The sequence below is a fragment of the Pituophis catenifer genome, unplaced genomic scaffold, assembly GCF_029215685.1.
Source record: "Pituophis catenifer annectens isolate HBS135680 unplaced genomic scaffold, rPitCat1.0.hap2 SCAF_8, whole genome shotgun sequence".
Lineage (NCBI taxonomy): Eukaryota > Metazoa > Chordata > Lepidosauria > Squamata > Colubridae > Pituophis > Pituophis catenifer.
In genome coordinates this window covers 45,312,444-45,326,758 of record NW_027256888.1, presented here as the reverse complement: position 1 = coordinate 45,326,758, position 14,315 = coordinate 45,312,444, and the positions used below count along the sequence as shown (strand labels likewise).

Genomic DNA, 14,315 nt, shown 5'->3' with positions numbered 1-14,315 from the left:
TCAATTTTCAACAGATAATGTTATTCCACATTCTTATTTTTAAGGAAATAAAAGGGATTTTGTATTACACCAACAGCAACAAAAAAAAAATATCCCATACTCGTAAGTTCCAAATTCAAGTTGTTTAAAATGAATGGATTAATTTTTTAAAAATGAAAAAAAAAACACTTGACAAATAAAAGCAAGTTTAGCAAAAAAAATAATCAGCAAAATATAATTATCATCAATTTAACTATTCTTTGCACAGTCCTAACAATTTGATTATAACAATTTGAAAATTTCTCAGCTACAAAGTTATATTCTGTATTTTATTTATATATGGTTATGGATAACAGCATGGCTATTTGTCTCAGTCTCAGTACAGCTGTGAAAAATGCAACACAAGTTCATCTATGCCTCGTTTTATCAAGTAAGTAATAAATCTTTAGTGAAAAACTCACAATGCTCCTCAAACTGTCACAAACTGGATTGTAAAAGGGAGCAAACTCAGCAGCCTCAAGGCTGATTTGCTATTCTCAATATTTCCTGATAAATGAAGGGCTGGAAACAAAGAACACCTGGAAATATTTATTTACTGTATTTGGCATTTAAAAAATACTCTGCAGATTCCTTTGGAAATTCAGATATATTTATAAATGTCAGCTATAAAATCAATAAATAAAAACATGCAGAGGCAAATCTGCGACAATTCAGTAAGGCCACATAACTATTTAATGTGAAGTCTTTCAACCAAAATTAAAAGCTAATAATTTAATAAATCTAAGAGTTGGACACAACTTAATGGATATCATCACCATCGTTATCATTTTTAAGTAACTATTTAATAATGTTGAAACATTGTCCTAATACATCCCTTATTTTAAGTAAGGCAAGTTTTAACTATTTTCTTAACTGTGATGTATTTTTAATTAGAATGAATTGCTTACTTCAATCACCGTGGTGAAAAAATATGTTTCCAGTCCCCATTCAAGGTACCAGATTTAAAAGTTAAGTTGGACCTAGCCAGAAACAAATCAATCTATATTCATACCATGGGTAGCCCAGAAGTAGGAGCATTTTCTATCTGGATACCCCAGCAAACACCCCTAGATACTGACAGTATTAACAAACTACAGATAGCTTAATATCTATTACTATTTTTTAGTCTTATTATCTGTAAAAATGGCTAGCTACCAGCTTGTCTAAGCAAATTCCATTACATATATAATGTGCAGAATACCACATTGTCTATCATGAATCTATATTCCTGAACCCAAAAATAAAACACTCTATTTATTACATCTTTTCAAAATATAGCAACTAGTATTGTATGCTAGTTTCCACATGGGGATATACCATAAATTTTAGCAGGTTGTTTTCTTATTATGGATTTTTTTTTCCCTAGCTGCTGCACACTGAATCAATATCTTCACTGAATTATCCACTATCACCACAAGTTCTTTTCTTAAGTAGCTATAGACAGCTCATGCTCTATAGTATTATATGTGAAGTGAAAGCTTTAGCCCTGGTATGCAACATTTTATTTTTTTGATGGTCACTGATTATTCGCTCTGTTTAAAGAAGTCCTTCTAAAGCAGGAGTGTCAAACTGACAGCTAGTTGGCTGGATGCGTCATGCACAGGCCACACCCACCCCAGCTCCACGAAGGGAAAAAACATTGCAATATATCACACAACAGCAACATGATGCAGTGAGTTTGACACCTGTGTTCTAAAGCCTTACGATCATCTTTGATTTTCACCAGCCTGATAAATTTACTGTGATTATCTTCTGCATATCTCCTGCAATGATTTATGCAAACAATTCATTCAATTTCTCTACAATCTGCTTTGTAGATTGCTATTTGATGATTGACAATATTTTTTATTATGTAAAGCTAATAAACTTGCTAAAATTTAGGAAAGCCTAAATTTAATCTCACTCCAACTAAAAAGGCAAAAATAGACTTTCATTTTGCCACTTCAGCAGAAACGTCTTTTGTATAAGCATGTACAGCTTGTCCTTGATTGAACATGGTAATGGGCCTAGAATTTCCATTGCTAAGTGATGTCCTAAAGTGCAATGTCATGTGACCACATCAATGATGTCAATTCTGATTATCCCCATTGCTGTCATTAAGCAAGGACTGCGAGTCATTAAGCAAATTCAAGGTAGTTTCCAAACAGGTTTGTAGGCATATAAGGCATGGTATACAGTACGAAAGTGGCAGGGCCAGAGTAGCTGCTGCCAGGTGGGAGAGTATGTGACTGGCCCAGGGGCACAGAGCGAAAACAATAGGGAAGAGAAGTAGCTGCTACCCAGTAGGGGAAAGTGTGAGCAACTTACCCGAGCAATTTGTAAACTGCCCTTTAGCAGAATTTACTTTTTCTGTCTGCTTCTGCTTTTTTTTTTTTAGGTAAGCCTTAACCTTGTTACCTCTAGATCACTCTAGAGATCCTGAATCTATATTCCTGAACCCCAAAATAAAACACTTTATTACATCTTTTCAAAAATAGCAACCTGTATTGTATGCTACTTTCCACGTGGAGATATACCATAAATGTTAGCAGGTTTGCATTTAATCCCTTTCCTATCATGGAATTTGTTTTTTCCCCTAGCTGATGCACACTTGAACCAGAATTCAAGAAAATAATTTGAAGTTATCTATAAAAGCTATATCTTTAGAATGGAAGTGTAAGAATTTGATGAATTAGAATTAGAATAACAGAGTTGGAAGGGATCTTGGAGGTCTTCTAGTCCAAAACCTTCCTCAGGCTGGAAACCCTATACCCATGATGGTGAGCCTATGGCGCACATATAGCCATATCAGTGGGCACGCCAGCTCAGCTCTGGCACAGATGTGTGCGCCGGCCAGCTGATTTTTGGGCCTTCTGGGCCCATCAGAAGTAAGGAAACAGGCTGTTTCCTGCCTCCAGAGGGCCTGGGGGGCTGTGAAAGGCCCGTTTTTCTTTCTCACCTGGCTCCAGATCCTCTCTATGCATCTAGGGAGGGCAAAAACAGCCTTCCCCACCCCTTCGGAGGCCCTCCGGAGGCCTGAAACAGCCTGTTTCTCAACTTCCAGTTGGACAGAAAGTGACATTTTTTGCTGTTCCCCAGCCTCCAGAGACTCCTAGAGAAGCTTCAAAATTTAAATTCTCCACTGCCTGTAATCTTAACAAAGTCAAATGAACATAAGTCATTATTTGGCACAAAAGTAGTAACAAGAGCCACAACCACCACTTACCTTGTCTATCATATCTGGCCGGTTTGTAGCTGCCAAAACTGTCACACCCTTTAACTGTTCGATCCCATCCATTTCAGTCAACAACTGTGCCAAGACACGGTTCGTAACATTCACAGAACTTGAAGAACTAATAAAAAGAAACCCACAGCAGTTTATATTAAAGCATTTAATACTAGAAATCTGTAAATTTCTGTAAATGCCTAATTTCACAGACTGAAAGTTCTGTGGAGCAAAGGTCCCATTTACATTACTTTAATCTGTGTGTATGTGTGTGTATGTGTATACACACACACGCACACACATATATACACACACACACACATACTTTGATGATACTGGGATATCTTAATAATTTTTTTTCTCAAAACTTTATGACTCAAGGATAAAAAGAATTTTTTCTTCAAAAATTCTCTTTTTCTAATCCACACCTGGATTAAGACCACACCAGGAATACTGCAACCAATTTTGGTCACCATACTACAAAAAAGATGTTGAGACTTTGGAAAAAGTTCAGAGAAGAGCAACTAAGATGATCAAAGACCTGGAGACTAAAACATATGAAGAACGGATTTGGGTTTGGCTACTCTAAAGAAAAGAAGAATTAGGGGCGACATGATAGCAGTATTCCAGTATTTGAGGGGCTGCCACAAAGAAGAGGGCGTAAAATTATTCTACAAAGCACCAGAGGGCAAGACAAGAAACAATGGTTGGAAACTAATCACCGAGAGAAGTAACCTGGAATTAAGGAGAAATTTCCTAACAGTGAAGACAATTAACCAGTGGAACAGCTTGTCTTCAGAAATCATGGGCGTATCATCACTAGAGGTTTTTAAGAAGAGACTAGACAGTCACTCATATGAAATAGTATAGGTTCTCCTGCTTGAGCAGGGGGCTGGACTAGAAGACCTCCAAGGTCCCTTCCAGCTCTGCTCTGCTCTGCTCTGCTCTGCTCTGCTCTGCTCTGCTCTGCTCTGCTCTGCTCTGCTCTGCTCTGCTCCATTCCATTCCATTCCATTCCATTCCATTCTATTCCAAAAGACAAAATAAGAGAAAGTTTTTGCAGCAAAAATTGCTTTAGGGCTGTTTTTCAAACTTGGGATGCTACATCACAACATAGAAATGTTTTGTTCACCTTTTAAGTTCAGCATTTTTTCAAAACTAAATGACAACATACTAGGCATCTGAAAACTATGCTTCCTTAACTGCCAAAAATGCTTCCCTGAATCACTACTTTGATTTTATTTTCAAATCCTGACATACCATGAAGACAACCCTCTGGTTCCTTCAACTTCTGAAGTAGAAAGCTATCATTCGTTTTAAAAATGGAATTGTTATTACCAAAATTGAGGACTAATTGTATGTATTCCAAAATATGCAAGGGCTGAAACTGGGGTGGAGTCATTTCAGTCCTCTAAAATCCCCAGTCAGTATGGCTGCAGATATTTCACAAACATCCCATATACGTCTGTGTGTGCTTACCCAGACCCCTCATATTTCTGACTAAAGTATCTGCAAACAATAGAATGGCTTGTTTAAAGCTTTATTTCTCAGACCTCCTTATTGCAAAATAGTGAATTATAGTACACCTCTAAAGTTTCATTTGCAAGTTCACATTCCACAGATAAAAAAGCTAAGTGGTTTAGCTATGCAGGAATGCCTGTAGTCTTCTTTCACCTTCCGGTATTGCTATAATAAAATGCTTTCAGTATTTTTCAGTTGACTAGGTAAAATAAATCTGCAAGCCACTGATACTTCGTTAAAAATTACAAAGTTGTATTATATTTGTTTTATCAATTTCTTTTAATAATAGAAATAGGAATATTAATAAACTTTTTCCAAAAAATAAAGTTCAACCTTTCCTTCAGGTGCAAGATTTCACAAGAAATATTTTGAGAAAGAAAAAATCGATACATTTAATGGAGAAGACTACATACACTTGGGTTCTGGTTTCTGCTTTCCTTAGATTAAGTGCCCAATTATTGTGGTGTTACACCTATCCCAAACTTTCCTGACTGTTTAGGCACAACTAATTCTAGAACCCATGGTTATATCACATAAAGTAAAATTGCCAAGTCAAGCTCAACTCCTAATGACCTCATAGACCTCATATAGGTTCTTGCCAACAATACTGAAATGTTTGGGGAATGTTCTTAATTATTGTGATTTGCTTTTCTTTTTTCTTCCTTGTTTAGCTACAATCCTGGTGATCTCCTATTTACATGTAAGAATACATACATTTGCTATTCTAGAACAGCAAGTCAGTTTTCTATTCTGTTCAAACATTTCTCAAAAATACTGCTTCTCACTAGACTTGGACAATACTGACATATAGACATATATATGAGTGCATATGTGTGTGTGTGGATGTGGATGTATATACACACATATAAATACATATGGAAAGCATGTTATCATATTTTGATGCATGATCGATACTATAGCTTTGATTATATTTCCCAGAGCAATGGGGCTATCATCTATATCAGCCCCCCCACCCCCATTGGATCTTTTTTTACCTTTCCATTCACTTGTGTCTGATCCTTGCAAACTGGCTGGACAAGTCCCTGAAGTTTTCTTAGAAAAGTTTTTTTCAAAAACGGTTTGCCACTGCCTGCTTCTTTGGGCTGAAAGTGACTAGCCCAAGGTCACCCAGCTGGCTTTGTGCTTAAAGTGGGATTAGAACTCACAGCCTCACAGTTTCTAGTCTGATCCCTTAACCATTACACCAACCTAGCTCTTCTTAGAGAAAACTGTCACAGATATGGCAAATACTATCAAGGCACAGTAAAATTAACTCTTTTCACCCAACCATAACCTAGTGTCCTTAAGTCATTGAAAGATTTATAAAATAACTTGTATAAGTAGAATAATAAAACAGCTGTTGCAATTTTAGGAGGAAATAAAAGTAGGCAATAGTTTAGTTCCTATTACCATTGCAGATTGATCTAGATTGGGCCTGTGGTAGATTATCTTTTATACTAATATTAATAAAGTGTACAGCTTTGCAGTTTAAGTTTATGCAGCATTACTCTTACAATGTAATTCTATCAAAAAGGATTCTTAAACTCTTTATTCCGAAGTAAGCTCAGTGGGGTATATGTCTCTGGTTTTCAAATGCCATACATGTTTAACACACTTATGAAGTGGGGAATTCAGTAATCAACTCCAAAGCTGAATGGTTCCCTTATTTTCCCAGTTGGCACTGTTTACATGGATAACCTGATGCAAAATCAAAAAAAAAAAAAGGTCTAGAAGAATTCAGGGCAGGATTCCCTCCAAAAGCTCTTTTGAACAACTGTTAAATAGAGCTGAAAATTTTGAACAGGTGGATGTGGGGAAAAAGAGCAAAAAACACAGTCATAGAATTTAGAATTCAGATACTTACACATGTCAAAATTCTCAACTGGAGTCAAATTAACAAAGATTATAGAAAAATCCATGAAAATTTAAACTAAGTAAAATAAAAATATTTTATTTTTTCTTGTTAATGGGTCAAGTTCCTAAAATGCTATGTTACATGCATGATTTTAATTATATTCTATCTAATGTTTCATTAACTTTGCCTCAAGGAGCTATTTTATAATCCTTGGCTTTGTAAGGCTACTACTTTTACTGAAATCAAAATAAATTTCTTTATGTTCTCCAAGCTGTCGTGATTCCCTTTAGGCATGCTGTCAGATTACACACCATATTTAGCATGACTCTTACAAGTAAACAAGCCTTTATGGCTTAACAGGATATCCTATAAAAATGCAGACAGACAGACATTTATAACCGGAGATTTCTCCACCAGCTGCTTCAGAACTGCGTCAGCAGCATGTGTGTTCAGATGTTTGAGCTCTGCATAAACTGTTAATCTGCAGGATAAGATAGAAGCACATTTTTTCCATTTTCCCATGATTTTCTAGCAAGATTTTCAAGTTAAGTCAGTCAATGCTTATTAAACATGCCTGGATTTTTGACATAAGCATAAGCAAAGACCCAAATTATGCTGAACTTTCCAGTCTAATTTACAGTATGCAACCAAGCCATGTTATTTCTCCTGTACCCAGCCTATGAAATTTTGATATCATCATCCAAGCCAAATCGCAATCGGGCACACACTGATGCAAAATAATTTCCTATCAACAAACTGATTACCTAACAAACCAGCATGTATGCAATATCCATACACGCCAGGAATGAAATGCTCCCAGTTCGGACCGGATTGCCCGATCCAGTAGCAATGGCAGTGGGTAGTTCGGAGAACCGGTAGCAAAAATCCCTGCCCCCCCCCCCCATGCCCAGCTGAGCCTCTAACGATCCCAGCTGAGTTGTCTGATCGTCAGAGGCTTTTTTTCTTTTAAAAACATTTTTTCTACAACCTCTTCGGCCAAAGAGGTTGTTAAAAAAAATGCTTTTAAAAGTCTTTGACAATCCCAGCTGAGCCGCATGATCATCAGAGGCTTTTTTTTTATTTTTAAAAGTATTTTATCTATAACCTCTTCGGCCGAAAAAATGCTTCTAAAAGTAAAAAAAAAAAAAGCCTCCTATGATCGCGCGGCTCAGCTGGGATTGTCAAAGACTTTTAAAAGCATTTTTTTTAACAACCTCTTTGGCCGAAGAGGTTGTAGAAAAAATGTTTTTAAAAGAAAAAAAAGCCTCTGACGATCAGGCAACTCAGCTGGGATTGTCAGAGGCTTTTAAAAGCATTTTTTTTTTACAACCTCTTTGGCCGAAGAGAAAAAATGGTTTTAAAAGTTAAAAAAAAAAAAAAAAGTTGGCCACGCCTATCCAGTCACATTACCCCCCACTAAGCCATGCCCACAGAACCAGTAGTAACAAATTTTACATTTCACCACTGATACACGCTTATAGAACTCTCCAAGGAAAACAGTAAAAACAACCTTAGGAAACAGTAATAATAATAAATCCTTTAAAAAGGAGAAGACTGTTGCTCCATGTCAATGAAATTACATGAAATTCTTCTATCAGTGATATGTATCAAATAATTTGTTATCTATTTTATATACTGTATCTGGCTTTTCAAGTTTATATTTATTTGTAAAAATAAATAAAGAAAAATCAAATTGAGAATAAGATCTGAGTTTTTTCTTTTTTAAATCCTAATGAATTTAGATTTTAATAAAGTCACTATTTTCCAATATATTTAAAACTCCTACTCAGCAAATTTAAAAAAAAATCTGTTAATTTCTTTGGAAATGTAAACAAAATAGACATTGGCTGTATTTGATTTCTTATACAGGTTGAACCCTTTAAAAACTAAATTATCTGCATTATATGTGAACTTTAAAATAATTATTAAAAGCCTTTAATTTGCTACTGGATAAGTAGTAACTTAAGCAGAGAACTCTTCAGTATTTCTGCTTTTTTGGTGACACTTCTGAGGTAAAAACATTCTTAAGATACCGAAGTCCTCTGCTCATCAATCCTGCCACAATAGTCACCCTGAATGCACCAAGAGAAAAAAAATATTGCTCCTGACGTTTGCATCAAGGTTTCATAAAACGAGAGCAAGACACAATCATCAGGTCAGGCTTTTCAGTCCATCTACCATGTTTGTTTAATTAATTGTCATACTACTTTATGTCCTTTTCCTCTCAAGTCCTATTGAAATATATCTTTATCCAGTCTAGGTTTTTACATGTATTTATTTTTGAAAACTGTGTTTCCATAACAGCAACAAAATGTAGACATTTGTGAAGAAAGTAGCTAAGAACATGTTACCAAGCCTTGGTTGTAATATAGTTTTACAAATAACAATTTCCTTAGGTAGGGATATAAGCCCCGAAAGTAACCTCTGAGACATCTTCCCTACCCTAACATTAGATCTCAGTTAACCAGTTTGAGAATGCAAATCTAATATGATCCTTACACACACAAGTTTAGGGAAGCAGTACAAAACAAGCCAATTGGACAATGATGCAGATGACCACTGGATCATAGTTTATATGTTATATTAAAGGTGAAAAAAATGCTGAAGTGATTTATCTTGGTCTGATTTTTTTTTACATCTCAAAAGCCTGGCATTTTAACAAGGGAGTATAGACTTTTAATATCTACTATAAGCTGTCCCTGTCCAGAAAAAAATATAGTTGGCATATCAAATAAGTAGACATTTCTAGCAACGTAAGTTACTTGCAATAACAATTATGAATCTTAGAAGCATCTCAATAGGAATACAAACTCATTTAGAACCACACCCACAAGTTCTCTATCTTTTCAGGATTCTGCTTCATTTTAAGTGCTTTATCCACCTTGACACCGAATCCAGACACTGACGTAGACATGAATAACTTCAAGATATGGAGAAATAAAGCTGAATGAGCTCAGGATATTGATGATGCTTCTTGCTTAACTTCTTTCAATGGCCGCATGTCATCCAAAACTGGTTAGAGGTCATATTCTCAGGTTCTCAAATTAAAATTGATCCCATACAGTTAGATGAAACGATGTATATTAACGTAAATAACAGTTCATATTGAAATGTCCTAGTATACATGAAGAGAATTTTATCCTTAAAATGTTTATATACTTATCATGATAGGTTTCAAAGGGCTCTATAGTAAGTTTTCATTGGATTATTTCCAGTAGCCCTTAACTACTCAGAAGAGCCCTATAGAATGGCTAAAGTAAAACTATGAACAATTAAGCCAGCTTCCATTCAATGTCCAGATAGTTAATTTTATGCCATAACAATCTTCAGCCTGACATACCGTATTTTTCAGAGTATAAGACGCACTGGAATATAAGACACACCTACCTTTTTTGGTGAGGAAAAGAAGAAAAAGAAATCTCTCTCTGCCTCTGAGCAATTTTGCCTTCTTGCAGCAAACAGCAAACAGCTGCTTTACTTTCATTTTCGTTTTCAGCATAGCTTGATTAGCACAAGGGGAAAAAAAATCTGCTCCAGCAATTTACCTCCTTGCAGCAAGCATCAGAGCCCTGTGCAAAACAGCTGAGAGCAAATCAGCTGAGAGTCGGGAGGCCGATCCAATCAACTTGTGCTAATTAGGCTGTGCTGAAGCTGAAAGGAGCTGTTTTTTCTTGCTGTTTGCTTGCAAGGAGGTAACTGCTGCGAGGCAGAGGCCAGTGGGTGGGGGCCAGTGGGTAGGCGGGGCTACATTTGGTGTATAAGACGCACCTAAATTTTCACCCCCTTTTAGGGGGGAAAAAAGTGTGTCTTATACTCCGAAAAATACGGTAATTGCTACAGACCCTAGGAGAATTCAAATCCACGGCCTATTCCGTTTTTTTTTTTGTTTCGTACGTAATCAAGGATTCATTGGATCAGTTGTTTTGGCCTGGAGCATTTAGAAATCAAAAGATTTCATAAGTTTTCTGGAGTACACAATTTTAACATATCTTCCAGTCTATTAAGTAGCAGTGTCATAAGACCACACTTCACCAGATGATGGTACAACTGCAACTTAATCTAACATGATCAAATAGACCAACCTGCAGACCTCAAATTATTTTTTATTTAAAGAATTTCCGGCAAAAAAGAAATTAAAAAACTATGATAGTAATAGAGGAAAATATTAGAAGTAGTAATAATGATATCTGAACTTAAATTTACTTGTTTGTTTGTTTGTCATATTTAAGAACTGCTGTTCTCCCTCCCAGAGGGACTCTGGGCAGTGTACAATATTAAAAGTGTGAAAAACATTATATACAATTTAAAAGAGGCAAGAGATGTTAAGAATTAATTAAAGGGTGGGGGAAGGTTTTAGGGGCATTTATCAACCACACAGTTGCATGTTTATCTGCATGCCCCAACCAATGGTACAAAACCATGTTTTTATGGCCAGAGAAGTGGGGGGCTACTTCACCTCTGGGAGGAGCATGTTCTACAGGTGGAGGCAATGGCAGAGAAGGCTCTTTTCCTGGACTCAGGAATTCTTTGACTGATAAGAGTCCACAACACCTCTTTCCCACCTGATCAGGTGGGATAAACTGAGGTAATGGGATGAAACCAGGTCCCTATGTTGAATGTATACATATTATATGTGAGTACAGATGCTAATTAATTGTGGCTATACCTGAAATAGATAGGTTGGGTTACATAATTTTATGCAAAAACCTAGCTGTTGAAGAGACAATCTCCAGCAAGGTGAAAGGATTTAGTTACAGTGGCAGGGAAAGCACTGTTGGAAGACCTGAAAGACCGTTATGGATAGATCATTATGGACAAAATCTATCTATCTACTGTATATGGATGCTAAAAGAGGAAAACAACTGGATGGCAACCAAAATCAGTCATGATTTTATTTCTTAATTGTGCTACATTATCGTATCAGAAGAAAGCATAAACATATTACTTTTGGTCTAAAATGGAAAAGAGAATCCTTATATAATTTCAGGTCTCCAATAACGTACAGCAAGGGCTGGATTTTTCAGAATGGAATTTAACAGAAGAGTTCTCTCCAAGCTTCTGCTCAAAACTGCTTATAAAAAACACAAAAGAACAAACATGTCTAATGCTGAAACTCCCCACAATTCTACATATATAAACAGCATCCTATTTCCAAAGCTCATATATATCCCAACTTCAGCAAACAGACTGTCTGAACAGCATTTACACAGAGCCAGGCTCATTCATCACCTTCAAGTTTAATTACGAAGTCATTTCCTCTTGGCAGCCTTTACTGGTCAGTGGAATTAAGTTTTACATGGTCAGGATAACAAGGAATTAGAAGTACCCATAATTCTCTTCAGCTGTACAATTTGTTAAGATCTGAAGCTTTGAAAAGGAAAGGATTTTTTTTTAGAAACAAACATTCCTTCTCGCATATAGTTGCATCTGGAACATTTATGTGGACATGATCTCAAGGGAGACTTTTATTCTGCAATTAAGTTTGGGAAAACACTGCTAAGGAAAGGAAACCTAATATTAGAAGAAGCCACAAAGAAATGGAAAGGCATCCATTCTTCAGTAGTACAGATTGTACCAGTTGTACATTTGAACTGTGGATTGGCCAGTCACATACAATATATGCCAGATATACCCGTATGTCTTAGGGATTTATTAAATATTTTAACAAATATTATGCCAGGCTGATTTTGTGGTAGTCAGCAGGAACAACCACAATTGGAACAACCACTTGTACAGTTCAGAACAAAACCTCTCATTTTATTTTCTCCAAACTTTTTTATTAAAATGTGCAAATCTTGCATAATTCTGTCCTGGTGTGCTTTGTGGCACTTTTCCTAAATCAAAAGATTTCAAAATTAGAAATGGGCAATCTTAAGAAGCAGTTCCTAGAGGAATAACATCTAGAAATATCATTCTTCCTATTAATTCCTCATGCTTCTTAAACATGTTTTGCTAGGGAAGTATTTAATGTGAACTAGAAGGGGGGAGGGTAATACCACTCTTTTTCATCTTGCAAGCCAATATGAAGAATTACTATAGGAATCAACAATTGTCATAGTATATAGGTAGTCCTTGACTTACAACAGTCCATTTAGTGGTCGTTTGAAGTTATAACAGCTCTGAAAAAAATGAGTTATGACCATTTTTCACACTTACGACACTTCCACACCTTTCAAAATGTTAATAGTTCCTGAGCCTTGGAAGTCTTTTTTTTTTTTTGGCATGTTAGTCTACTCAGGGCAACGGTATAAGGACTTATGAGTCTATTTTAGGTACACCTGAAATACGTTCTCATGTAAGATTTGGGATCCAATTATATATTTTATAATTAGTATCTTTCTCCTTTCTTAAAAATAAGTTTAGGGGATTCAGTTTGGATTAAAAGGGTGTGGGAGTGGGTATGGGAAAAGGAGTTGGTTCCAATGCTAAACTAGAGGTCCCTCAGTGAAACTGAATCTTGGAACAGATAACAGGAGAAAAAATAAACAATATGTAATTTGTATGCTTGCTACCAGCTACAAAAAAAAGGTTGAACCAGTTCACAGAAGTCATGGGGATCAATGGCTTTAGTCTTGATGGCAATGTGGCTGCATCTCAAGGCCATCTCCTGGGAGACTAGTGGGCTTCCTAGTTAACTACTGTGAGAACAGATTGTTAGATTAAATGGACCAGAGGCCTGATGCTTGTGTTCTTATGTTCGGTATTCCTAGTCTGGATTTCCAGAGGGAATCAATTAAAACCAATGAATCTGTTTTTAATTCAGTGAAATAAATTTAGGGCAAATCAAGAAAAAAAAAATCAGAGTAATGTTAAAGCCATTACATTAGCCTATTACATTAGAGTCTCCAAAAGACTGACCACTTTTATTTTAGAATAGGGGACAAGAAGAAAGAAAGAAGAAATATACAACTGCTGGATTTAGGTTAGCGTTATTCGTTTCATTACATACCTGATGCTTCAGTTACAAATAAAATGCAAGCAACTGCTTCATGAGTACATTTTCCTGTCCTGCATATCAATTTTATCCAGTCTACCAATTTATATTGTAAATACTTTTAAATGTTATCAAGCAAGTAAATTATAAACAAGAGTTTAAATCAGAAATCATTGGAGAAAAATCTGTGGATTGTTTAATATGACTGGTAGAGCAAAATGATTGAGAATAGTGCGACAATGTTAACAGGTGTTTTCTTGAAAATCTAAATCTGGTTATAGAAAAGGAAAGTGGATCTACGGAGGCTGCAATTCATTACTATCTTTAATACATTTGCAAATTCCTACTGTGGAAAATCAATCTGTAAAAACAGTCCATTTCCAATTAGTGCCTCATCTGGTTTCCTACACCATTCAATTTCAGATGATTGTTATAAAAGCATGTTATGCATTTTACCACCCATATGGTTCAAATTTAACAATAAAATGTTTATATCCTGCCCTGCTCTTTTCTAGGTCCCCCCACAACACAACTTACAGATGTCTTTAATGGAATATGACTTCAAAAGTCATGTCACTTTTTACACCAGCTAGCAAAAGTTCTCATTTTTTTCTCCATTTTATGCCTACGTTAGATAATAGGTCAAGAACATCCTAACAGAACTGAACATTTTAAATGCTGATAACAATGAATATACTTTTTCATTTTTTTGGTTAGGGTTAGGGCATTAAATCTTGTGTTTCACTTAATATAAATTTCAAATCTGATAATTTAACTTTCGT

The 14,315-nt window shown here is 35.8% G+C and overlaps 1 protein-coding gene across 1 annotated transcript in view; it reads right to left on the bottom strand.

Moving 5' to 3' along the window:
- Nucleotides 1-14,315, bottom strand: part of AFG2A (AFG2 AAA ATPase homolog A) — a 140,165-nt gene that overhangs the window by 89,358 nt on the left and 36,492 nt on the right. Inside the window, exon 14 of the mRNA XM_070948626.1 lies at nt 3,224-3,350. Within this exon, the coding sequence (XP_070804727.1) occupies nt 3,224-3,350 (127 nt within the window). The remainder of the gene's footprint in view (nt 1-3,223; nt 3,351-14,315) is intronic.